This window comes from Bombyx mori, chromosome 24, assembly GCF_030269925.1.
Source record: "Bombyx mori chromosome 24, ASM3026992v2".
Taxonomy (NCBI): Eukaryota; Metazoa; Arthropoda; class Insecta; order Lepidoptera; family Bombycidae; genus Bombyx; species Bombyx mori.
The window spans coordinates 4,510,187-4,537,052 of NC_085130.1; the positions used below are offsets into that span (position 1 = coordinate 4,510,187).

A 26,866-nucleotide genomic window follows, 5' to 3' on the forward strand; every position below is an offset into this window, starting at 1 on the left:
TTTAGGGACCTTAGTCTAAATTATCTTGCGAAAGACTGGCCCACCAGTCGAAACTACTGGCCCACTGTCCTAACTAGAACGAACTAAAAAATATAACTGAAAGCATAGAGAAAAACCGCGTAACAAATGCAAAATTCGCTAAGTTTTCATTTCGATGCTCTCAGCAACAATACAGTAGGCAAATAATCGTTTCGCTGTACAATCGTTCGAACATAACGCGTTATTTACGACTTCACTCGATCAGCTATATAACTCAACTTGAACGTGGCTCGTAAAGAATATTCTAAGGACCAGTAGAGATTTATGAATATATTTTGGTCCCAAAATTCCGTATCTAAAATACTAAAGGCGACTTACGTTCGCAACTGGTTTTCAAGGGGTTCTTGAAGGCCATAGATAGAGCAACAAGCACTTTGAATACCAGAACAAAGAGTACCTATTTTGGCGTACACGCCATATTACCAAAAAAGAATTAGAGAATAATTAGAGCATCTAGATTGGTTCAGAGGTTGTTGTTGCGGGCCAACCCTGATCCTTAATATCGCATAGCTCACAAATAGTTCGCCTCCCACATTACAGTGCAGAGAGTGTAAATCTGTTCAGAATTACATTAATACTGATGACAAATACCTCGATTCGGCTTTAAGCTGCAGCGGCGTTTGTTTTATTGCATTTCAACTCGGAAGTTTACTGTTAGTGTGATCGTTACCAAATAGTTAGTTTACTTAATAGTGTTTCTTTTGAAATTGATTTCCAATTTTACAAAGTGTCAACATTTTTCTTCTCGCTGATGGCTCTCACTGATGTTATCTGCTCAAGTTTTATCCAACTTAAGTTCAGCTTTCAGATTAATTTCAATTGGCAATCTGACTTTGAATATCGAATCCGCTTCTGGGTTTTAATTTACTTATGGGTGCCATCACAAATACTGGCCATTACTGGTGGCCCAGAGGCCTTTTCAGTTTCACCAGAACAGGTAGATGAGCAAAGGCTCAGCCAGGAGGGGTGGGATTTACTAACAGCTACCCGAGCGCCCCCGAAGGAGACCTAACAGTTGGAGAGCAGCTGCTTCGCGAATGAAACTACTACCAGATCGGAATCGCGACCCGCTGAGAAGATCTGGCGAGAAATTCAGCGAGCTGATGCATGGGTTAGGTTGCACGTCGTACGGTTACCGGGGTCCCTTAGCCTACTCCTAGTGTTAGAGCTGAAGGCATCTAATCCAAGAGTTATTGGATCTGATGGATCCGTAAGGACGTGTCTAGGGTGTCGACGGTGACCGGTTCGTGCTATACTGAGTACTTTGAAGGCTTATTCGAAGTGATTCCTCGTCCCCTTTTTACCACCCATCATCACTACAGCAAAATTCATACCTATCACTTGGCATAGTCAATCCACAGTGCACTTTAAGACTTAATTTTTTACCACATATCATCCAGCTCGGTGTTAAACTCCTCAATAAAAGTTCTCAAAGCGAAATGAGCTGTTGTTTGAAACATCAATCTCTTGGAACTGCTCGCGTACTATCAAACCTATGTTGGTGTTGCTACAGCAAAAACTTTACTGGATCGCCAAAAATTGCTGTACCAAGTTTTACCAGAATCGGACGAATGGTTGAGAAATGTATAGGAAATAAAAAAAAACAAAAAATCAGTCGATAATTTAATTGTAATTAAAATGTCGATATTTTAAAATGTATATTATTATATTTGACAGTTATATCAACATCTTTTATACTCGTAGTCTTGTGTGCTCGGAATATAATAACTTCTGTTAAAAAAATGTAAAAGATATTTTAAGTCCGTTCATGTCTTAATGTGCGTTTATTATTAACATAGAACAGTTTTTTCACTTATTTATCATTTTTTATCGTTTCACTTATTTCATTATTATTATTTATTTATTTTTTCCCTACCTATGCTGATAGCCTTGAGAGGCTATTTCAGCTTCACCCTAACGTTAGTAGGTGAGCTCGCGGGGCTCAACCGGAGAGTTGCTCACTGACCCTAGCAAGAGCAGTGCTTCGCAGAATCTACCACCGGATCGGAAACGCGACCCACTGAGAAGATCCGGCGAGAAACTCAGTGGGCTGTGTCTATGGGTTAGTTCGCTCGTCGAGCCCTTCGTCGCAAGCGACGGGTTCGACGAGGACGGTGACCGGTGCTTGTGGTGCCTAAAAGCACCGTTAATGGATCAGGAGGATCCGTAATGACGTGCTTTGGGCGACGTCGACGGTTTACCATTCGGTCTACTGGGTCGGGTATGTAATTTCCAGCGGCTACGATGAGAGGGTTCTCATGTCGTTATTTCATATAATTCATAATCTTTATATAATATTTCTTCTGTGCGTGTGTTTGTCACTGAACTCCTTCCAAACGGCTGGACCGATTCTAATTAAATTTTCTGTGTACCTTCGGGTGAGTTCAAGAATGGTATAGATTTACAAATCAGCCCGGCAGACGGCGCTGCAGTCGGTATCTAGGTTATTTATCTTTCCTACAAATAATTTATATGGCAAAACAACGTTTACCGGTTCCAGCTAGTGTAAATATATATTTCGCAGCTTTAAAGGTAGAAAGCGCCAATATTCAAAATCAAAATTGATGTTGTTTGGTTAAGAATTCCAAAGTTTCCAGCCGACTAAGATCAACGGTTATAGCTTAATTGAAGAATGGATAAGCACCTTGGGGTTTTCATAATTGCTTATAATCTAGAATGTTTCAGGATTGACGTAGGCAATATACTTATGCAAAATACGAACTTTGATATTCAACTAACTAACCATAATCTATAATTATAAAGCTACTTTCTTTTCCTCCTTTTTATTTATTTTTATTGCTTAGATGGGTGGACGAGCTCACAACCCACCTGGTGTTAAGTGGTTACTGGAACCCATAGACATCTACAACGTAGACGCGCCGCCCACCTTGAGATACAAGTTCTAAGGTCTCAGTATAGTTACAACGGCTGCCCCACCCTTCAAACCGAAACGCATTACTGATTCACGGCAGAAATAGGCAGGGTGGTAGTACCTATCCGCGCGGACTCACAAGTGGTCCTACCACCAGTAATTACGCAAATTATAATTTTGCGGGTTTTTTTTATTTTTTATTACACGATCTTATTCCTTCACCGTGGAAGTCAATCGTGAACATTTGTTGAGTACGTATTTCATTAGAAAAATTAGTACCCGCCTGCGGGATTCGAACACCGTTGCATCGCTTCAACACGAATGCACCGGACGTCTTATCCTTTAGGCCATGATTTATTTTTAATTCCATTAAAATATGAGTTCTAAGGTCTTTTTTTTATTTTATTTTATTGCCCTTGTAGGCAGACGAGCATACGGCCCACCTGATGGTGAGTGGTTACCGTGGCCCATGGACTTCAACAATGCCAGGGGCAGAGCCAAGCCGCTGCCTACCGCTAAGTATAGTTACAACGGCTGCCCCACCCTTCAAACCGAAATGAATTACTGCTTCACGGCAGAAATTGGCAGGGTGTAGGTACCTAACCGTGCGGACTCACAACAGGTTCTACCACAAGTAAATAATAATAATAATATTTAGTATGCTTCTCACAACAAATGACTACCGTCAATTCTTTACGAAAAGCCAATCCTAAGTGGTAAGCAAATCCGTTCTAGTATAGCTATAAATGCTATAAATAGCATACATTAGTGCATCGTTATTTCAAATATAATTTCACCCAAAAATAACATATGAATATAATAAATTACCATTTTAATATCCACAATTTTGCATGCCCAGGCATCGGCGAACGTCGATACTGAAGGATCATTTTTTACCTAACGTGGCTAATGAAACCGTTACATCGACTTGAGATATGATTTTTCATCGCTACTTCAATAGATTGGATATTTTTCTTCCTTTCATTACACCATTGTTTGATCTTTTTTTTTACTATGAAGAAATAATGTGTTTCGGTTCAAAGGGGAGGAGGTGGGGGACAGCTGTACAAAACAGTTGAGGATTCGAGATCGCATCTCTAAGTTGGTGGTGGCATTCACGTTGAGATGTCTACGGACTCTAGTAACTATGCAAGACCTGGCCTATCAGATGAGGCCTAATGTGAAACCTCTCATTAACGTACTTAATGAGAATGCCGCTCAGAGTGGACCTGAGGTATGAGGCCAAAATCACAATTGGCACAAATTTCAATCCTCCCCAAATAGAAATAAGTGGTGGTAGCTATCTATGCTTGTGACTCACAATACGCCCCAAACGAACAAACTAGTCAACGATCAGTGATGCTATAAAGATCATCAAGAAATAACATGGCACTACCAGAGCTTTATTTTCATTTACTCCATATCCTTCCAGCTTTAAGCCAGATTCGATCGACCAAGCACTCACTAATGCGTAGGCCGAAAGAAAAAAAGGATTGTGTGGTTTTATGAAACCACGGTAAAAGTGAAAGTTTTGTCACATTATAGACATTTATTTCTGACAACATTTACATTAAACACTGACAAAAAAAAACAAAAACAAAATAGCGTGGAGCACTGGCACAAATGAGTAATAGTCTATACACTACATGGTCAGCTGCTGCAGGCACCGCCATATTGGCCTTGGCTGCTCTGACGAGCGCGTTTCACTTTATCGCCGAAAATCGCCGCGGCCGACCCTCACACGATATGCAACACACAGACGAAAAAGTTTCAGACGATGTAATATACTCCACATCCTATCTTAACTAACTCTGCACACAAAGCAGTTATGCGTTCAGATGTCTGCGATAGATCAGAGCGTGGGCGATAAAAACACGTACTACTTAAAATAATGCTATTAAAAACTTCTACGGTCATTGTTCTCGATAAAGGGCTTGGCGAGTAAAGTACCCCACAGACACAGCCCACTCAGTTTCTCGCCAGATCTTCTTAGGAGGTCGCGTTTCCGATCCGGTGGTAGATTCTCAATGTTAGCAACTTCGTCAGGTTTGAGCCCCGAGAGCTCATCTACTCATTCGGTAACGCTGATATGGCCTCTCCAGGCTATCAGCATAGGTAAAAAAAGAACTTCGGTGTAACAGTCAGCCGACATGTCAGTTTTAATACCATAAGTATTATAACATATCATACCTTATGGGAGATATGAATATTATGCTGACACGAATATTGCTAGCCGCAAAGCTTTTGTATGATAATAAATTTAATTAACTGAGTAATAAGATTTTCGCGATTTAATTTTGCTTTAATTTTATTATATATTTTAAAGTTCCTCGATATATTCCAACATATTCCATTCCTTAGTCACGGATGACTATCGATCAGTCATGGTTAACATTAAATGAGGCCGAAGAATCACCGAAAATATCGCTGGGAAAGCTTTGAAAAGGCCTTAACCCCAGTAATTTGTATTGCCCTCTGAGGCAAATGAGCTTATAGTGCAAGGAGATAAGTGCTGACTGAAATTCATTGGCATCTGAATACCTTGGGCAAAAGCAATCGGTCCACGGTACGACCAAGGCGTTGCGTGTCACTGCATATTGTTATATGTTACAACGTCCAGAAATCACCATAAGCGCCAGTTAACTTTGGACGTTTTGGACGGTATGGTATAATGATCTTCTGTAAAGCACTGTGGATGAAAAGCATCGTTTCCAATAGTACGGGTATGCTATAACACAGCAGTGGGTAGTACTCATGATAGGAATTAGGCTTACAGTTTGATAAACACTGGAAATACTGAAAATTTAATACATCCCTAGGTATTACAGGCGTTGCTAAAGAATTTAATAATAACTTTTTTTTTATTGCTTAAATGGGTGGACGAGCTCATAGCCCAACTGGTGTTAAGTAGTTACCGGAGCCCATAAACATCTACAACGTAAATGCGCCACCCAACTTGAGATATAAGTTGTAAGGTCTCAGTATAGTTACAACAGCTGCCTTCCTTCAAACCGAAACGCATTAGTGCTTCACGGCAGAAAAAGGCAGGGCAGTGGTACCTACCCGTGCGAACGCACAAGAGGTCCTACCACGACCAGTAATTACGCAAATTATAATTTTACGGGTTTGATTTTTATTCCACGATGTTATTCTTTCACCATGGAAGTCAATCGTGAGCATTTGTTGAGTACGTATTTCATTAGAAAAATTGGTACCCGCCTACGGGACTCGAACACCGGCGCATCGCTAGATACGAATGCACTGGACGTCTCATCATTTAGGTCACGATGACTATAAAATATTCAGACTAAAGTCGTAAATACGCTTCGAGATCTGAAATACCTTGAATAATCCGAAGCCAGGACGTTTGATAAATGATCTTAAGTAACAGTAAAGGGACAACTGACCTTTTGAGCTTTAGGACGAAAAGGACGCACCGCACGTATGAAATATTCAAAGGTTCTGCTTTGCCACCGTAAAAGGCTTTCGAACGGCTTTCGGAAGTGAGAAAAGAATGCGAAATTATTTTCCGGGTTCAAGGTCGCACCTGGCATATTTTTAATTTTAATTTTTTTTTATGGCCCTTGTAGGCAGACGAGAATACGGCCCACCTGATGGTGAGTGGTTACCGTCGCCCATGGACTTCAGCAATGGCAGGGGCAGAGCCAAGCCGCTGCCTACCGCTAGTCCACCTTACTTAAGCTATATTCCTAGGGGCCTCTTATTTAAACTGAGAAACTTAATTCAAAGGCTCTTAATGACGAGTCTTAGATTAGGTTAAAGCGCGTTATGATCCAGCCCCTCTACTACCATCCTGTATATTTCTGCTGAAATTTGTGAGCCTTGTGTCCCAAGATGGGTGGAAACAATCCGATTAATTTTAAAACTTGAGGTTTCCTCATTTATTTATATAAATAAAGGACCTCACTAATTGATATCCTATCTTAAATATTAATTGGTATATTCTTTGAAATGTTATTCGAATACTTTCACTGTTAAGGTTTTTTGGGTCAAGCCACAACCCTTTCAAATATCGCTCACAAAAATTACGCTATAACTTTGGGTGCTTTGCATTCTGTAGCTGATTTCGTCCAGACCGGGTCTCTATAGGACGAAGATCAGACCCAAACCAGACCAAGCAATTACTGATTTCAAGCCATCATATCCAGAACACGTCCATTCTGATCCTTGCTCGTTAGGCCGTATATCCGGCAATGAAATCGAAAAGCTTTCGCTGCTATTGCAATCAACAAGACTTCGACATTATATTACTATCGTGATGTAGGCAGTGGCATATTATATTTGGAATGCCAGTTATAATGAAGTCCATGTTGGCTCAAGCCCAGCCTTGGTCAATGTAAAATAATAAATAATACACTTCAAGATTTTGTATTACTAGCACTTCATAAGAATATGGAATTGAATACTGAAATAAAAGGACAAACCCGAAATCCATACAAACTTGGGCCTGGCGTTACAGTGCTAGAATTTGGGCATAAGTTACAATACCTAAGAAGGTTTCATGAGCCCAATTTTCAGGTCTCCCAGCAATGGCCAAATTGGTAAAATCTGACAATGTTTACATTTTAGGTTATGTTTATTGTTCGAGATATTTTAATAAAAACGATATTTTTGAGGCTGTTTCCTACTAAAGATGAGTAATTTTTTACGAAACCTGTTGCAGCAACAGGTTGCTTTAAAATAAAAATGGAACCTGTTACGAGAAATCGCGCGTTAGGTTGTTTACGAAAACGAACGAAAGCCAAAAATTAAAAACAACGTAATGCGAAACATATAATCTTACTCTATGTGCGAAACGCACTGCGCACGAAATGATTTTTTAAGGGATTTTATGACCTGGTAACTAAGACCTTCAGGTCAGTCTTAATTTTAATGAAAACTTTTTTATATGAAAAACTATATTTAAATGATAACTTTTTTATATAAAATATAAATCATTACGTGCTCCCATATTATCTCATCACATTTCATTTCATGCCTTTTTTATTTTTATTTTTTATTGCTTAGATACCCATCGACGAGCTCACAGCCCACCTGATGTTAAGTGGTTACTGGAGCTCATAGACATGTACGACGTAAATGCGCCACCCACCTTGATGTATAAGTTCTAAGGTCTCAGTATAGTTACAACGGCTGCCCCGCCCTTCAAACTGAAACGCATTACTGCTTTACGGCAAAATCCAAAATATCTTCAGTTGGCAACATTAAAGATAACATAACACGATTGACTTTTTGGCGGGAACGCGAGGAGTGAAGTTGTGTGATTTGTTTTATTTTGTCTATTTAGTGTTTCTTCAGGTTTAAATGTGTAATAATGGTGGTTTATTAACTGTTTAATATCTGTGAAAGTGCACAAATGTGGGAAAATGAAACAAAGCTGCTGGACGTAACTTCTCGGGTTCCTCCAAAAAGTCCACTGAAAAAATCTCAGTAAATGACCACCATTTTACTGCGATTATATTTCATCCCATATCATCTCAGTTGATTAATGTCTCAAATTAATCATCTTCATTTCATTTCACTCCATATTATCATTTTTCATAAAATTAAGAATATAAAGTAAAATAAGACATGACTTAAAGGTCTTAGTTACCAGGTCATAAAATCTCTTAAAAAAAAAAACATAACACGATTTGATATATTTGTGTTTTTCTATGGCATAGTCACATTAATATAAAAAATGCAAAACTACCCTTTCATGCTATATTTAATGTTGTCAGTTGTAGATATTTTGAATTGCCGCCATTGTAAGTAGTTGTGTCACGATTCGATGACCATACTCTATTTACATTGATTAAAATACCTATAAAAACAGTCATTTAACCTAAAGCAAAAGAGTATTAATTATTTTTTACACTTGATTTCCACTAAATCGATCCTATTTTATGGATGTTCTAATTCTAATCCGCACGTTTGTGGAGCTAGTTACGTATATTGAAATAAGTGTTGCAAATGCTTACAAAGATTGTTTAAAACAAAAAAATGAATTCAACTTATTTTCTACACTTGGCCATTGTCAATGAAGCTAAGATTTTAATAGGTTAATCAAGCAAAATAGACGAATTTTTTGGTACATATCCCATTCGTGTAACGCTTAGGCCCAAAATGGGGTTTCTCCTTTATTATTATTAGTATTATGTGTATTAAACACTGCCTCGCCTGAGAAGACGGCAGGACACACTCCGGCGAGGTGGGCAACAAAAAAATTATTATTATTATTTTTATTATTATAATACGTTAAATGAAGAAAGTTGTTCGTCCATAAAAACAGGGACGCAAAAAAACCCCACGCAAATTCATTTCAAAGAAATTTGTATTTCAATACGGCAGTATCCCCCTGGCCCAAAGGCTAACAAGCCGGAGCGCCAACACCGAGGTCCCGGTATTGACTTCCGCAACGTGTCAATTTAGTTAATCTCCCCTAAATTGTCTCCAGTCATTTCCGGGGAATGTCTCCAGGGAATTTCCATTTGGCTTCCACGTTACAAGGAATCTTATAAGACGGTATGGAAAAAAGAAATATTCGAATTTTAAGCGTCATCAAATAATTTTATGTAACGTTAGAAATCGGTGCACGGTAGTCCAAATTGAAAACAAATCTTAAAGCAGCAGAGTTTATTAATCCTCCAATTAAGTTTTACAAATACACTATGTCTCAAAAAAAGGAAATGAAGCGAAATGAAATGAAGTGGAAGATAAGGAATCAAACGTCATTAAATAAAATCAAATCAGCAGCAGCAGGCTTAGAAACCCCGGTAGCTGTACTCGTAGAACTCGACAGAGTTCGGAGAGACCTCCAATCAACACAAATCTTCGACATAATATGACCATTTTGTCTTGGCATTCAGCTTTGTTAAAAACTTATAAGCGTTCGACAACGACTACGCTACGTTTGAAATTAAAGAATACCAGTACTGGTTAATATTGACTCCAACAAGCCCTACCTAACTAGTAACTAAAATACATTTGAGCAATAGATTCGTTCCCTCTTGCAAGTTGTTTTAGACTTTTATCCCTAAAATCACAAAATTTGTTTTAGCAAAACTCACATTATTAATTTTATTAAGTCTTCCGATAATTTTTACTAAAAAAAACTAGAATATTCTAATTTAATTTAAACAAAAGAACAAACGTTCTACCTTATTGCGTTATATCGCACAAAGAATGTGCGAAGTACAAGCGTAAACAAAAGGTGTGTTAGCCGCAAACGGTCTCGCAGATTTTCACCTCGATATATTAACGAAATAATGATGGTGTCGTTCAACAAAAGTATTAGCGAGTACAAAAAGCTTTGGTAATATTATATTTTGCAGATTTGTTTTATTTCTATCTTTTTTTTTTATTGTTTAGATGGGTGGACGAGCTCACAGCTCACCTGGTGTTTAGTGGTTACTGAAGCCCATAGACATCTACAACGTAAATGTGCCACCCACCTTCAGATATAAGTTCTAAGGTCTCAAGTACAGTTACAACGGCTGTCCCACCCTACAAACCGAAACGCATTACTGCTTCACGGCTGAAATAGGCAGGGTGGTATTTGGTCACCTATTTGCACGGATTGGAATCACGACCCACTAAGAAGATCCGGCGAGAAACTTAGTGGGCTGTGTCTATGTGTGAAGCACTTAGGTGTTCATGCCGCAGTACTAGGAAGCGCAGTCAAAAAGGAAGGATCTCTTACGGCAATGTTGCAGTAAAAATCGATGATTGAGTTGTGGGAGTGCGAGAAACTTAGATAGTCTGACAATGACAATGACTTTATTCATTTAGAATAAAGTCATTGTCAAAAACTTGTATACACGAATGGGATTCTTTCTGTTCAATGATTATTGATAACTACTGCTACTAAAGCTTTCAGTGAACTCCCTCCATACCTAAGTTCTTCGTTTTGGAATATATTTTTCGATTTGTCGATTGACCCTGGTACCTTTTAAGCAGGTAACAAAAATAATTAGATCAAATGCCTTTCGTAAAATTAAAACTAAAAACATTCAACGAATACATACGTGAAGTCGTCGTGGCCTAACGTATAAGGCGTCCGGTGCATTCGTGTTGAGCGATGCACCGGTGTTCGAATCTCAGGCGAGTACCAATTTTTCTAATGAAATACGTAATCAACAAATGTTCACGATTGACTTTCACGGTGAAGAAATAACACCGTGTAGTAAAAATTAAACCCGCAAAATTATAATTTGCGTAATTGCTGGTGGTAGGACCTCTTGTGAGTCCGCGCGGGTGGGTACCACCACCTTGCCTATTTCTGCCGTGAAACAGTAACGCGTTTCGGTTTGAAGGGTGGGGTAGCAGTTGTAATTATGCTTGAGACCTTAGAACTTATATCTCAAGATGGGTGGCGCATTTATGTTGTAGATGTCTATGGGCTCCAGGCAACCACTTAACACGAGGTGGGTTTTGAGCTCGTCCACCCATCTAAGCAATAAAAAAAAAAAAATACATCCGACGAAAAAAAAAAAACATTATATTTAACTTTTCCTATTGATAGTACTGTACCGTGTAACACCCGTCACAATAGTAAAGTTACATCCGATTAAAGAATGGAAGGGGCTCACGTTTGTACTTTAATCTACATAATAGTATCACGTAGATATATAAATTTTGTCTACGTGCCGCGTTTTCTTGAATAAATAATAATAAATAGCCCGGACGATAATTTTCTTGGACTTATTGTCAACGGCCTATCTCTGCCTTGGGAATTATTAAGTTTTACGTCCTTTTTTTTTTTTTTTTTTTTTTTTTTTTTTCGGGTAGAGGGCCGAACCTCCTACGAGGTCCCCGCGCAAAAGGGGCGCGCGGGGTATGTGAGACTCAACGATCTGCATGGTGTTGTGAGCAGACCGCGGGCCCAAGGATTTTAGAGCCCACCCACTAAACGACTCCCCTGCACTCTTACACCCGACGTCCGATCCCCTCCGAGGTCAGAACCCGGATGAGGTAGGGGGGCTACCGCGGTCAACACTACAACCAGACGGCGCGGCTCACCCCAAGGACGCCCAGCCGACGGAGCCTTCGAGTCGTCGTGGCCTAAAGGATAAGACGTCCGGTGCATTCGTATCGAGCGATGCACTGGTGTTCGAATCTCGCTGGCGGGTACCAATTTTTCTAATGAAATACGTACTCAATAAATGTTCACGATTGACTTCCACGGTGAAGGAATAACATCGTGCAATAAAAATCAAACCCGCAAAATTATAATTTGCGTAATTACTGGTGGTAGGACCTCTTGTGAGTCCGCACGGGTAGGTACCACCGCCCCGCCTATTTCTGCCGTGAAGCAGTAATGCGTTTCGGTTTGAAGGGTGGGGCAGCCGTTGTGACTATACTGAGACCTTAGAACTATATCTCAAGGTGTGTGGCGCATTTACGTTGTAGATGTCTATGGGCTCCAGTAACCACTTAACACCAGGTGGGCTGTGAGCTCGTCCACACATCTAAGCAATAAAAAAAAAAAAAAAAAAAAAAAAAAAGGCGAATCGAAGGCTCTGAAACGTCGGCCGTCTCGGTACGGCAGCCCGTCGGGCCGCCCAGACGGTGCCGCTGGTGTCCCGGAATACCCCGCTGGACCAGAACCAGCCTGCCGGGTCGGGACGCGATACACCGTCGACCGGTCGCTCTATTCACTCCACGGCAGCGCGCTAGAGTGCTGGTAGCGCGCCGCGCGGCCTCACCCCCTCAGGTCGCCCCTTGACCTTCACCGGGGGGAGGCCGCCACCTACAGGGGCCGGGACGTACGGGCGTATTCCCGCCTCCGGCCCCCGGCTCGACGGCGACGGATCGGTGCGGAAAGGGAAGAGCTCTCCCTCTCTCGCTCCGCCGCCTCCTTCTGCGAGATGGTGGACTCGCAGAAGTCGAGCATCGCCTTCCAGGACTCGTCGCTGCCGAGCATCGTAGCCACGACGCGCGGCAGCGAGAGGTCCTCACCTATGACCGCGACGAGGGCGGCGCGTTGCTCGTCGAAACCAGAGCAACGCGCCAGTGTGTGTTCCGCTGTGTCTTCCTCGTCGCGGTCCGCGCAGTGTTGGCACTGCGCCGTCGGTTCCCTTCCGGCTATCTTATGCAAGTACCGGCCAAAACAACCGTGGCCGGTAAGCATTTGCGTCAGCCGGAAGGTGAGGCATCCGCGGTCGCGGCCCACCCAGTCCGCGAGAACCGGGCGGACCGCCTCGACGGTACGGAGGCCGGCCGACGGGTTCGCCAAGCGGCGAGACCACGCCTCCAGCACGGACCGCCGAGATTGGAGCCTCCGCGCTCGAACTACTCCTTCGCCGGGGCGCCCTTCCCCCCTAGAGCGGAGGTCGCTACGCCACCGGTAATCGGCAGCGAGCGCCTCCGCCTCCAAGTCCCAGGGTGGCGCCCCGGCGAGCAAGCACGCCGCCTCGAAGGAGACGGTGCGGTATCCTCGGATCGCCCTGACCGCGATCGCGCGCTGCGGACGTCGCAGCGCGGCGACGTTCTGGCGGGTCAGGGCGTGGCACCATACGGGCGCGCCGTATAGTGCCATCGACCGCACCACCCCCATGTAGAGGCGGCGCGCCACCTGATCGGGACCCCCGACGTTTGGAAGCAGCCGGCTCAGAGAGCCGGCCGTCGCCATCAGTCGAGGGCCCAACTTCTCAAAGTGAGCGCGGAAGTTCCACCGACTATCCAGTTCGAGGCCGAGGTACCGAAGACCGGTCACCCCAACCCCGACGCGGACGCCTCCGATCACGAGGTGGGCACCCACAGGCGGCGCTCGTCCCGGCCCGTGAAAAAGCAGGGCCTGGGTTTTATCGAGCGCCACCTCGAGCCCCAACCGTCGGATCCTAGTGACGACGTGTGCCACGCCTGCGCACGCCAGACGGGCAGACTCCCGGTAGTCCCTCCCCGGAGCCACGACCAACGTGTCGTCGGCGTAACATATTACGCTCAGCCCGGGGAGGGGACCCCGAATGACGCCCCGCAGGACCCAGTCGTAGCCGATGTTCCACAGCAGGGGGCCCAGGACAGACCCCTGCGGAACACCGCGCTCGACGGGGAAGCGGTACATCGTCCCACCGTGTCCGATGCACTGGATCGACCTGCCCTCGAGGTAGGAGCCGATCAGTCGGCGGAGGTATGCGGGGACGCCGTGATACTCCAGCGCCCCCGCAATCACCGACCAGGGCAGGGTGTTGAAGGCGTTCCTTACATCTAAGGATAGCGCCATCGCCACCCCGCCCCGGGATACGGCTTCGTCGGAGAGGGCCCGCACGCGCAGAATTGCGTCGATAGTCGAGCGGCCCTCTCTGAAGCCGTATTGCTCCGCCGAAAGATCGGGACCCGTCTCGGTCAGGTGCCGGACGATGCGGGCCGCGACGATCCTCTCGAGCATCTTGCCCGCTTCGTCCAGCAACACGATGGGGCGATAGCCCGCGGGTGAGTCCGCGGGGCGCCCGTCCTTCCGCAGAAGGACCAGTCTGCCCGTCTTCCATTTCGACGGGAACCGTCCCGACTCGAGGCACGCTTCGAAAAGCCCCCCGAGCCGGTCCCCTAGGGCCTCGAAGGCCAAGCTCCAGACCCGGCCGTGAACGCCGTCAGGGCCGGGGGCCGTGTCCTTCGCTCTCATTTTGGACACGGCCGCATGGATCTCCGCCCCCGTGATAGGGTGAGGGGGCTCCTCGGCAGCGGGAACGCTGGGGCGACGTGGAGGTGTGCCCCACGTGGCGTCCATCTGGGGGGGCTCAAAGTCCCCCCCCGCTGCCGGCGGGAAAAGCGCGGAAACTATCTCCCGCAGCTGCCGAGGCTGGAGCCGCTCGGTCACCGGGAGCGCCCACGGCTGCAGTTTCCTGCGAACCATCTTGTATGGGCGCCCCCAGGGATCTTCGTCGAGCGACTCCAGGAGAGTCTTCATGCTCTGCTTCTTGGCCTCGCCGATGGCCAGCTGCAGCGCCGTCTGCTTTTGACGACAGTCAGCGTGCAGCTGGGCCGCCGTCTCCGCGAACGCAGCGTCGTGACGACGGCGGCGGCGGTGGCGTGCGCTCCGGCGGCGCGCCCTCACGCACTCCTCACGGAGTCTCGCGATCTCGGGCGACCACCAGAACCACAGATCATAGAAACACAGGAGATATGGCAAGGAGGCGTGGCGCTTGCGAACGCATCTGGCCTCAAAGCGGCTTGATGCCAGTTTCGGTCATTAGTCGAATGTCAACTTGCGACGTCTTCATTGCTTACGATTTTTAACAAAATGCCGCGTTGTTCAGTGATTGTTTGCAAAAATAACAGCTGTATTGTGAATTACAAGAAAGATAGCATCTCATTTCACACGTAAGTACTACAATATTATAGTTTATCATATTGAAATTACAGAATTCATTAAAAAATTTAGAAAAGCGATGATAGATCCCTTTTCATTAGGAACTAAAACCATTGCTTGCTTAGTACAAATGAATCGATGAATCGGCTGCTCTAATAGCGCAATGGATAATTTTTTTACTGATACTCTCACTCACACGATAGTTTCGTGAAGCGGCCGCTGTCGGCTTTTGTGTGTTAGGGTTGTCTGTTATTGTATTGTCTGTATTGTCGATATTTTATACGATCCTATTTAGTACGAATGATTATTTAAGATACAATTAATTATTTAAAAACCCAATTTGTTTCTATTTCTTGATTACTTCACCTAACTTTTATTGAATCAATAGCTAATGGCAATATAGGTAAATAGTAACTTCAGAAACTGAGCATTAAATAACTGATAAAACGTAAAATAAGTGTAGATAATGTGTTGGTTTTTAATATATTGTGGTATTCATGCATCATTCATATAATGATCATCATTTATACCATGCTTTTATTTTAAAACTTTAGCTATCCGAAAGATCCAAAGATAAAAGAAATGTGGATAAATGCGACAGGAAGGGGTCCAAGCTGGTTCCCAACAAAAAATCACACCATATGCTCGTCCCACTTTGAGCCAAAGTGCTTTCAACCATTGAAGAAAGTTCGTCGGCTCTTCGAATGGTCGGTCCCAACATTGAAGTTGCGTATGGTATTGATGAATTATATGGAACCTTCCACATCCAAAGTGTGCTTTTATTCTGAATTGGATAAAAAGGATCCTAATTTGGTAAGTTAAACTATTTTACAACATCAAAAACTTGTTTCTTTTTTTTAATATAAATATAAAACAAAGTAAGTTTTTTATATGAGAAATTATATAAATGCGGAATGTTTTCTTAATTACAGACGGTTGCTTTAAAACTTCCAACCGGAACCGAATCACAAAATCTCACTTGTGAAAAAAACGATAATTCGGAAAATACTGCTCCAACGTCTACAATATATGGTATCGATACAAACTTTAATGCTCGACAAAATAGCATTTTGGAACAAGAAAATCTGGAAAAAAATGATCTCATCGAAACACCTAGAAAGCGTAAATTACGCCAATTGATTTTGGTACAAGACAGTTTCATAAAAACACAAAAAATGCAAATCAGAAGGCTTCAAAAGAAAACCAGCCGTTATCAGAAAAAAATTGCTAATTTAAAGGACATTTTGAAAAACCTTAATGAAAAAAACTTCATTAGTGCTGATCACGTTACGCAATTAGAAAACATTGGAGTAACCGACCTTATCCAGCGTTATGAAAGAAATGTTTCATCGGGTCAAAGTACTAACCAGAAATATCCGCCTGCTTTAAGAATTTTTGCCACTACTCTTCACTTTTATTCGCCAAAGGCGTACGCGTATGTAAGAAAAAAATTCCAAACAGCTTTGCCTCATATTCGAACCATAAAAAAGTGGTACCAATCTATCGATGCTCAGCCTGGATTCACGCAAGAATCATTAAAAGCGATAAAACTTAAAACTGCCTGCACTAAACACAAATTGTTGTGTAATTTAGTTTTAGATGAAATGGCAATCAGACAGCATGTAGAGTGGGATGGAAAACAAATGCACGGGTATGTTGATATTTCTAATTCAATTTATTATTATTATTATAAGTATTATAGTCAATAAAATTTTAGGAGAGAGAGCAGATAATATAGTTAACTGAATTTTAATCGATACTTTTCTATGATTATCACTTAACATCACTAGTTGCATAACTTGCACATGTGTGTTTATTCAGAGTCCGTAGCTACAGGTAAATGCGCCGCCCTCTTTTTGCATGTGTTCTATTAATGAGTTTATTGGTGTTGCTGTAAGTTTCTTCGTGTGCGGGAGAAATATGAGCTCGTGTGCCGTTCTTACAATTTTTGGTTTTGTGTGAGTGAAGTAAGTGGGAGAAACGCGGAGACATCTGAACACGAATAATTTTTTGTACAAAGCTAATCTCCTTGTTTCTATGATCTGTGACCAGAACGCACCCCCACGTGGTGCTCGGGGGCCGACCCGGGGCATGGCGGCATCACAAATGTTTGCCATGGTGCCCCGGAACCAGTCGACCTCCGCATCCACGTCCGCGAGCCGCGCGGGTTTTGGCGCCCACGCAGCAACAGCGGCCGCCTCCATCAGCAACTCCTTGTTCATCCGTTTCAAGGCCCACCTGGGGAACGAACGGGGCGCACCTTGCGGGAGCTCCTCCTCGCCGCGGGCGCCCGCGGCTGACGACGACGACAAGGAGGAGGCGGAGAGCTCGAATCGGACGTATCTGTGGTCCGAGAGCGTCTCCGCCCCCTCGAGTACGCGCCAGCCGCGGGTTCGGCATGCGACGGACGGGGACGCGAACGTCACGTCCACATGAGACTGCCCGTTCCACCGCACGCAAGTCGCGACCGTGCCTCTGTTTAGGAGACAGAGGCCGGTCGCGATCGCCCACTCCGAAAGGGCCTCGCCTCGCGCATCCGTACGAGGGGAACCCCAAGCCGTGCACTTGGCATTGAAGTCCCCCGCGACGATGACAGGGCGGGACCCGAGGCGGTGTAAAAGCGCCTCGAGCCCGCCCAGAAACCGCTCGAACTCGGCGAGGCTCCTGTTCGGAGAAAAGTACGCCCCGATCACGACGGTCCCGTCGATCCTAGCCGCGACGTACCCGGGTCCCCTGGCCACCATATCCAAGGGGGGTAACGCCGCGGACTGTCTTAGTACGATGGCCACGGAGCCGTCGACGTCCCCCATCCAGCAGTCCTGGTCGGTGGGGACGAAGTACGGCTCCGCAGCGACAGCGACGTCGATTGACCACTCCGCCATGGTGTGGACGAGGAGATCCTGTGCCCTGGCGGAGTGGTTCAAATTACTTTGAAGGAAGCGATGGACACAACCCATTACGGGGCTACGTCCATCGCTCCCTCGTCTGTCCCGCCCTGCGGCTCGACAACAGCCGCGGCGGGAACTGACTCGCCGGCTGCCCTTGTTGCAGCCGGCTTCTTTTTCTTTCTGCCCCTCCTCGTTTTTGTAGAGGAGGGGGCGGATTTACACGCCGGGCCCCCGGCCCGGTGGTCTGCCTTCCTTTTAGCCGCGTCGCACAAGACGCAGTGCGGCGCGGCTGAGGTGCAGGAGGCTGCCTTGTGCCCCGGTTGGCCGCAGCGGAAACACAGGTTGCTGCGGTCCACGGTCGAGGGGCACTTGGCGAGGCCGTGGCCGGTGCCGAAGCACCGAAGACAACGCCACGGCCTGCTCTCCTGCAGTTGCACGTGGGCCACTACCCAGCCCACGCGCAGCCATCCTGGGCTGTCCGAAGGCCGACCCTGTGGAGGAGTGGCCAGGAGGTTCGCCGTTGCGATGGGGCAACGCGCCCACGCCGTCCGGGTTCCGGAGTACGTCACCCGGAGCTCCCCGACTTTGACGTCGGCGAGGGCGCAGTTGCCCTGCGACGCAATGGCCGCGGCGACCTCCTCCTTCGTAGCGCATTCGTCGAGGCCCGTAATTTTCACCTCCGCCATTTTTACGGGCCGCGCGATGCGCACCACCTCAGGGTCCGGCAAGATTTCCCGCAGACGGACCGCCAGTTTTTCTGCCGCGGCGCTGGAATTCGCGCCGGGACATTCCACTAGGCGGGCCCCGTTGGCCGTCTGCCGGACCCTCAGGCCACCCTCCACGCCGAGGGCGTCCACATTTACGCCGCCGCGCGCCTGGGTCATCACCTCGTGGTAGGTGATGCCCTTTTCTTTGCCGGCCGGCAGCAGCTCCACTACCACTGCAGCCGACCGCGGGGCGCGCGGCCTCCTTCGTCCAGTCCGGCCCCTAGGCTCCGCTCGACCCTCTTGGCGGGGAGCGGTGGCCGCAGGGGCGGGCTTGGGGCGCGGCGCGGTAGGCGCCGCTACCTTTTTGGGCCCTCGCCGCACCACCGTCGTCCAGGCCTCATTCATGTTGGCCGGGGCGGGAGGCAGTGGGCGGGGCTGGGGGGTCGGTGCCGGTTTGGCGGCGTTGACGCCTCCCTTTTTCTTTGTCCGGCTCCTGCCGGGCCCTGCCTTTGCAGGCTGAGGCGGAGCAGGAGCGGATACCGGTTTCTTTGGGGGGGCAGATCTTGTTGCCCCCGCAGCTGCAGGCGTAGAGGCTCCGGTTGTACGAGCCCCGGCCGGAACAGCGTCAGAAGTGGCCGACAGTGTCGCGGGTGTTGCAGCTTTCTTCGGTCCCGCGTACGCTTTCACAGTAGCCGCTCCCTTGATCTTTCGAGGTGCCGGCACAGGGGCACCATCTTTCGCCTCGTGAGCCAGGGGCGGCCTCGCACGCTCCACCCTGGAGCTGCGCGCCTCCTGTATAAGGAGCTGCCGCCTCAACTCCTCGACCTCAGTGAGGCCTTCCGCTTCGGGCGGAGGAGGGACAGGGGCCGAGCTGCGTTGCCGCTCGATGAGATCGGCAACCATCGTTCGCAGCTCGGCCATGTCGACGCGGAGCTGACCGTTCTCCGCCCGAAGATGGCCATTCTCTTCTGACACTTGCTCGAGGCGGGCGTGCATCAGATCCAGCTCCTTGCGTTGGTCCATTGTCTCTTCATTTGTTGTGCGGCTTACTATCCTTTCCATGCGCTCTGCCAAGGTGGCGGCTGCTGACTTCATGGCACGCACGTAGTCGCCCTTTAATCCCTTGGCCGATTTTGTAGCTATGGTGGCGACCATGTCCTTCACTATTTCGAATGCTCGGATGTGGTCATAGGGACCCACCTCCGTCAGGGAGCGCTCCAGGCGCTCGACCTCTCCTATTTTTATTTTTCCTCTTGCCTCACGGCCGGCGGCCCTGGAATGCGCCGAGAAGGCAGCAGCCAGTCCGCGAGGAAGACTATCGTCACAATCAGTGGCGGGCGGCGCCGCAGCAGCCGCCGGCCCTTCCGCCAACGCCATGTATTTGGCGCTGACAAGCTCACCCTCCGAGGAGTCGGACGGAGCGGAGGACGCCGGCTGACGAGCCGACTTCCGCTTCCGCCGAGTCCGCTGCCGAACACAATCAGCAAACAGAGCTGGCGTCTCCCGCCCACTAGACGCGTCGCCCCTTGCGGAGCTCCGCGCCGAGTACAGCGAGATCAAGCTCTCACAGCGCTCGAGGCGCACGGTGGGGACTCTGTCCCTTACGCGACCCGTGCTGTCGCCCCCTACGTCTTGGCATTGTTTGCCCCCCCCAGAAACGGTGGGGCAGCGTGCGGCCGATCGCTCGACCGCACGGAGGGATTCTCCCCCCGCGGAGCGGGAGGTACCCTCCTGGGGTAATAAATCTTTCACAAGTGCCATGGTTTTCATATTTCCTTTTTGATTAACCAGGGGTCGGTCCCCTGGGGTCTGGTTGGTACCCTTGGGACTGGACTCCCTCCAGCCATTCATCCCATCGCCGGGCACCAGAGCTTAGGATTGGGGCATTTTTTAAAGAGGTTTACGTCCTCGCGGCCCCGTGCCTCGCGGCAGCGGCCTCCGTCCCCCACGCGGTGAGGATTACGGGTTGGCCGGCGGCCCGCCGAGTGCAACGAGCAACACGACAGACCACCGCCCGACGCTCAAAAGAGCAACAACCACGAAGCCACGCCGGTATACCGGTACCCCCCTCTGGAGGGCGTGCCCCTGTAGCCGAAGCCGGGGACATGGCGACCAGCGGTCGGAAGATGCGTAAGCAACGCCGGCTCACTTCTCCATCGAAGGGCAGGCCAAAAGTGGCCCACCACCACCCATGGGTTACGTCCGAAACGGGTCGGACGTTACCCGAAACAAACAAAAAGGGGATGAAGGAGGAAGAGAGAGGGAGCCCGAGCGTCTCCAGGAGGAACACCCTTCAGCGAGTGAAGGGCGTGGAAAGCCCGCAACTCCCCCTGCTGGTTTTGGTCCGCGTCATCCGATCTCTTTCGTTGCAAGGCCTAACTAGGCTACCCTACTCCTACACCTAACCTACCTCCCTAACACCTAAGAATCCTTGCAACGAAAAAGACCGGACGATACCCCTGGGAGTGGGACTGTTCCCAGAGGATCCCGTTATCCGCCACCTACGGACGCGCCCGGTGGAAGTCCAGCAAAACTCCCCCACAGACGGAGCCCCCGGCCACGCAAAGTGCGCGCCGGGGGGCCCGCCCAGGTCCCTCGGGAAGTTTTACGTCCTGCTAAAGATATTATTTTCTTTATCGTTCTCTGCTATGTTGGTCCAGAAAATATACTAAGTTATTGGCAAAGTTTATCATAGATAAACCTGATATTAGTTTCAAACATATTATTGACAACACTGTCTAAAACTTTTTCTTTACTGTGATATATGAAAATTAAACTCCAGATCACAGTTTTTTTTCATTTTCTGGCCAAATTCATTCAATTCATGCTTAAGAGATACGAATTAGAGATTAGAAGACTTTTATTTTGTCAGATAAAGTTTTATCTGCAGCTGTTTAACGTTGACCCTTTATAACACCCAATATCAGGCATCGGATACCCGAGTCAGAATTGGAAATCAGTGGTGGGGTTAGGTCAGGAATGGAACGGACGACCCACCGGTCGGGCGTCCTCGGGGTGGCGCCGCGTGTCTGTTTGTAGTGTTGACCACGGGAACCCCCTATTCTGACCGGGTTTTCACCCCGGACAGAGATCGGACGTCGGGTGTAAGAGTGCAGGGGAGTCGTTTAGTGCGGCAGGGCCTTAAAATTCTTTGGGCCCGCGGTCTGCTCCCAATACCTTGCAGATCGTCAAGTTCCACATACGCCGCGCGCCCCCCAGGCGCGGGGACCTCGTTGGAGGTTCGGACCCTGGCCCAAAAAAAAGGAATGGAATTAAGAATACTATTTCTGGGAGCACATTATTGGGCATTATTATTAGTAGGGGACGTCACGTTGGTATACGGTTATCTTCAAAGTCAGTCGATTAGGATGGTCAACAGTAACGTCCAAAATTTTTGAGCCGCAGTTTCACAACGTAAATGCCGCGACCGACCTTAAGACATGAGGTCGACGAGTGAGGTCTTTTTGGCGGGAACGCGAGGAGTGAAGTTGTGTAATTTCTTTTATTTTGTCTATTTAGTGTTTCTACGGGTTTAAATGTGTAATAACGGTGGCTTATTAACTGTATAATATCTGTGAAAGTGCACAAATGTGGGAAAATGAATCAAAGCTGCTGGACGTAACTTCTCGGGATTCTCCAAAAAGTCCACTGAAAAAATCTCAGTAAATTACCACAATTTTACTGAGATTATATTTCATCCCATATCATCTCATTTCATTTAAGTTCATCCCAAATGATTAATGTCTCAAATCAATCATCTTTATTTCATTTCATTCATATTATCATTTTTTATAAAAATAAGAATATAAATTAAAATAAGACTACTTAAAGGTCTCAGTAACCAGGTCATAAAAAGCCTTTAAAAAAAATGAGGTCGAGGAGTATAACGGCTGCTTCTCCACTCTAGCCGGAACGCATGACCGCCCCACGGCAGAAATAGGCAAGATGTTGCAATCTCCACGTGTGAACTCACAATATGCCCAACCACCAATGTGTTATAAATACTAGACGGATATGTTATCGGGCAAAAAACACAAAGTCATCAAGCTACACATTTTGATTCCCTGAACTTTACCAAACAGAAACTGGAACACACATTTATGAATGCTTAAATATAAAAATAGATGAAATACCTCTTGACTTTCTATAGAATATCATCATAAGACCATCCATTACTGTTGCAAAGCAGTAACGCGTTTCGGTTTGAAGGGTGTTGCATACGTTGCAATATAAAACTGAGGCTTAGTGCTAATGTCTCAAGGTGGGTCAGGACATTTATGTTGTTGATGTCCACAGGATTCAGGGAGAGATTCCAACCATCTAAACAATAAAACAGAAAAAATACCGTTGCGATGACCTCTTTACGAACCCAGTAGCAACCTAGGTATGATCAGAATCTATTTACTAGAACCAAATAAATCTAGATAATTAATAAACATATTAGACAATAAACATAGTATATTAGACATTAAAATAACTTAATAACAATCGAATTTCCTGTTTGTAAAAGACGTGCTTCTAAATAAATCAATAGATCAATATCCTTGCTGCTCCTGCCAGGAATGGATCGAGCTTAATAAATAAGCAAAGCTCGTTCGTTCTGTCTGTATATTATCGTGGATTCCTAAATCCAGCCAATGAAATTAGCCGTCTGTCGAATGCCAAAGGATGGGACGTGTCGACATAATATTTATTTTATGAAAATATAAAATCAAGAGAAGGGAGATTTTTCTGATACGCTATAGAAATTAACTATGTTCATTAATTATCTTGTTAAATGTTCAAACGAATAACTTAACAGGTTTTTTCAGAGCCATTGTGTGGACCTAAGTTTTTAGACTATGGTACTTAGCATGTGAAGGCAGCAACTGACCAGGAGATTGTCGAAACCTCAATTATACAGAACAGCTTTTTGCTGATGGCCAACCATGTCTTAATGATAAGCTTCGTATTTTGTGCCTGCATCGATTTTGAGCTTTTACTGCTTAACAATCATTATGCTTTCTAACTCAAATATTATCCAACTCAAATATTCATCTTAATTTAAGGTGTGCAGTATTCCCGTCTGTATGTTTCTGTAACAGCGAAAGCAATTAGTCTTGTTCATGTGCATATGGACAATTATTCTATTATAACGCTACGCCGGCAAGAGTAACGCCATCTATTGCCGAATAGCAGAAAATGATATCAAAAGAACTAGTAAAATCGAGAACGCTCGAGAAGTGCAACACCATTTATTATCAAATAGCGGAAACACGTCATATCGAAACGACTGGTCTTACTGAAAAATTTCACGATATTTGTCGTATTGACCATAAAAGCGTTGCAGAGATGACACAAAGGCAGTCACTAATCGGATCTACTCGAAGCGAAATAGCGAACGTATCACCTGAAGCGAAGCGGAAGAAGTGAATAACGAATTGCAAAGTGTTCTGTAAGTGCTATAAGTGTTAAATAGTTTTTATTTGTACTTCGGTGGAAGTATTATATTTATAAAAAAAAAAAAAGTTTTATATATCCTGCGCGTAATAATTTCGATCTCATATCTAAGAGTGGGTGGCGAAAATCATGTTGCAATATCCAGTATCCAGTAACCGTCTAGCACTAGGTATACCAAAAAAGCACAAACAAAATTATCGATATCGACTTAATTATCGATTTATTTACAGCACTACCCGGTATCGGCAAGCAGCCAATCGGCGCGGCGTCCTCCCTTGACGTATTGCCGTGCATTCTTCTAGCTCAAGCCCTTGATACCCATTTATTCTCCACTCGGAAATCCACTCGGCTTACAGTGACGCGGTCCTGCTGTAATTTCAATTGACATTTTGTCGAACTTGCATTAAGGGCTCAGCTAATGAAGAATATTGTTTGAGGCCCTTTTCGAATATCATTGCTCATTAGCAAACAGTCTACCCCTCATCGGAATACCCGGGATATCATTATATTCAATGAGGGGTAGACTGTTTGAATGAATTCAGTACCGTTCTTGAAATATTATTATTCTTATTTTCTTCGGTTCCAATCTAAGCCAAATAGACTGCAGGACCTCAAGATTCTATTAGTTCGTTCTATAAGCAATAGAACGTAAATTTCAAGAAATATTTTTTATAGAAAAATTGGCGGTAGTTGGCACTCTATTGAAAAGTCTTCCTTGTCGTCCGTTTCCGCGAAAAACTGGAAAAAATCCTAAGTGCCAAAAATAAACACAATGATAAATGCTAGATTAAGCCGTAAAAATAGCTTAAATTGAATCATTATTAATGTTTCAGTTTCAAAGTAAACGCGTGGTCTAGTACAAAAGACAGGGAAGAACATTCCAGAAGGCATGCTATATTACAGTTGTGGATTGCGTATGAACTGTAATAATCGCCGCTTACCACCAACCGTGGACTACTCGTATATTTTTGATTGGTGGTAGGACCTCTTGTGAATCCGCACGAGTAGGTCCCGCCTAGGGTAATGCAATATGCTGCTTCCCATCATCTAAGCAATGTCCATCTCGCCTATTTCTGCCGTGAAGCAGTAATGCGTTTCGGTTCGACGGGTAGGGTAGCCGTTGTAACTATACTGAGACCTTAGAACTTATATCTCAAGGTGGGTGGCGCATTTACGTTGTAGAAGATGTCTATGGGCTCCAGTAACTAGTTAACACCAAGTGAGCTATGAGCTCGTCCACCCATCAAAGCAATTAAAAAAAAACTTCTATAAATGTCTAAAATACCACCCACCTTAAATGTAACTTCGGAAAAGCCGTGTTTCTACTGGCGCGTTAGTATGACGACTTCAAACAAAGAAGACAAGACACAGTGCAGATATTTCAAGGCTCGCACCACATTAATAAACAACAGATTATCTGTCCAAAGCTTTTTCTTTTAACTTATGTAGCATAGTAAAGTGTTTTGTCAAACTATAAATTCTACAAGTTGGTTGTGTGGGTGTCTTGAAATATTCATCTATTTCATCATCATCATCATCATCATCTCAGCCTGTCTGCTGTCCACTGCTGAACATAGGCCTCTCCAACTGATGTCCAGTGCGGCCGGTCCGTTGCCACCTGCTTCCAACGTGACCCAGCAATTTTCACCAGGTCGTCGGTCCATCTGGTAGGTGGCCGTCCCGTCGCCGTCATCTATTTCACTTTCTGGGTACTTAGTAGTTTGTGTTGTGTTTGTAAATTGAATGTATAATATCGTGTTTTCATACTGAACTGAAAACCAGTAATGGTATGAGTATAATTCAAACTAGTTTTTCGCTATAATCATTTTCATATTTTTTTGGAGTTTACTCCTTAAGAATCGATTTACATATATAGGCCCGGGGTATGAAAATTATGGGGACCAAAATCGTACTAGAGAGTATAGCATGTCACACGAAATGCGTTATGCGCCTGATTGGCTCCTGATTGGCGCGCGCACGCATCACCATGGTGGCGCGCACGCATCACCATGGTGGCGCGTGCGCGCGCCAATCAGGAGCCAACGCGCGGCCGCGTTATCGCAGGTGACGCCGGGCTGCTGCGCCGGCAGTCCGCCACAAAGCCTCGTACTGATCGCGCGTTTCTCTCATTATTGTATTTTCATATATTTGTTAGTCGTTTGTTTTGTGTCTCGTTAATTTGTTAATAATCTGTAGTGTATCGTGTTGTCGTAATATAGAACTATTTCTCGTATTGTTTCGTTTAATTTACCGACATCGTTTTGCTTGTGGCCGGACGCCGTTCGGGTTCGATTCCTGAACGTATCAACTGTTAGTGGGTTGATACCCGAATATAACCCGCTACAAATCATTTATTAATAAAGCTTATTAAATATAAACAATTCCTTCTATCAGTGAATGGACAACTTATATATTAATTGTAAAAGTGAATTATATAGACTTACTTAATTACCGCATCCACGTGTTCCGCAACTCCCGGATCATTCTCACTAGAATACGTAACTTCCATATTTTACTGTATTCAACTGACACAAATTTATATTTATATCCAGTAAACTCCAGTCGTGCGTCGGAGCGGACACACACACTTTTTTTATTGCTAGGTAGGTAG

The 26,866-nt window shown here is 45.7% G+C and overlaps 1 protein-coding gene across 1 annotated transcript; it reads right to left on the bottom strand.

Moving 5' to 3' along the window:
* Positions 1-13,286: 13,286 nt before the first annotated feature.
* On the bottom strand, positions 13,287-19,971 carry LOC134201221 (uncharacterized; the record flags this gene model as incomplete). Its single annotated transcript, XM_062675575.1, has 2 exons — positions 19,755-19,971; positions 13,287-13,858 (listed from the first exon to the last, which is right to left on the bottom strand). Coding segments are annotated over exons 1-2 (789 nt in total), but the record flags the coding sequence as incomplete, so codon positions are not given.
* Between the last annotated feature and the right edge of the window lie 6,895 nt (positions 19,972-26,866).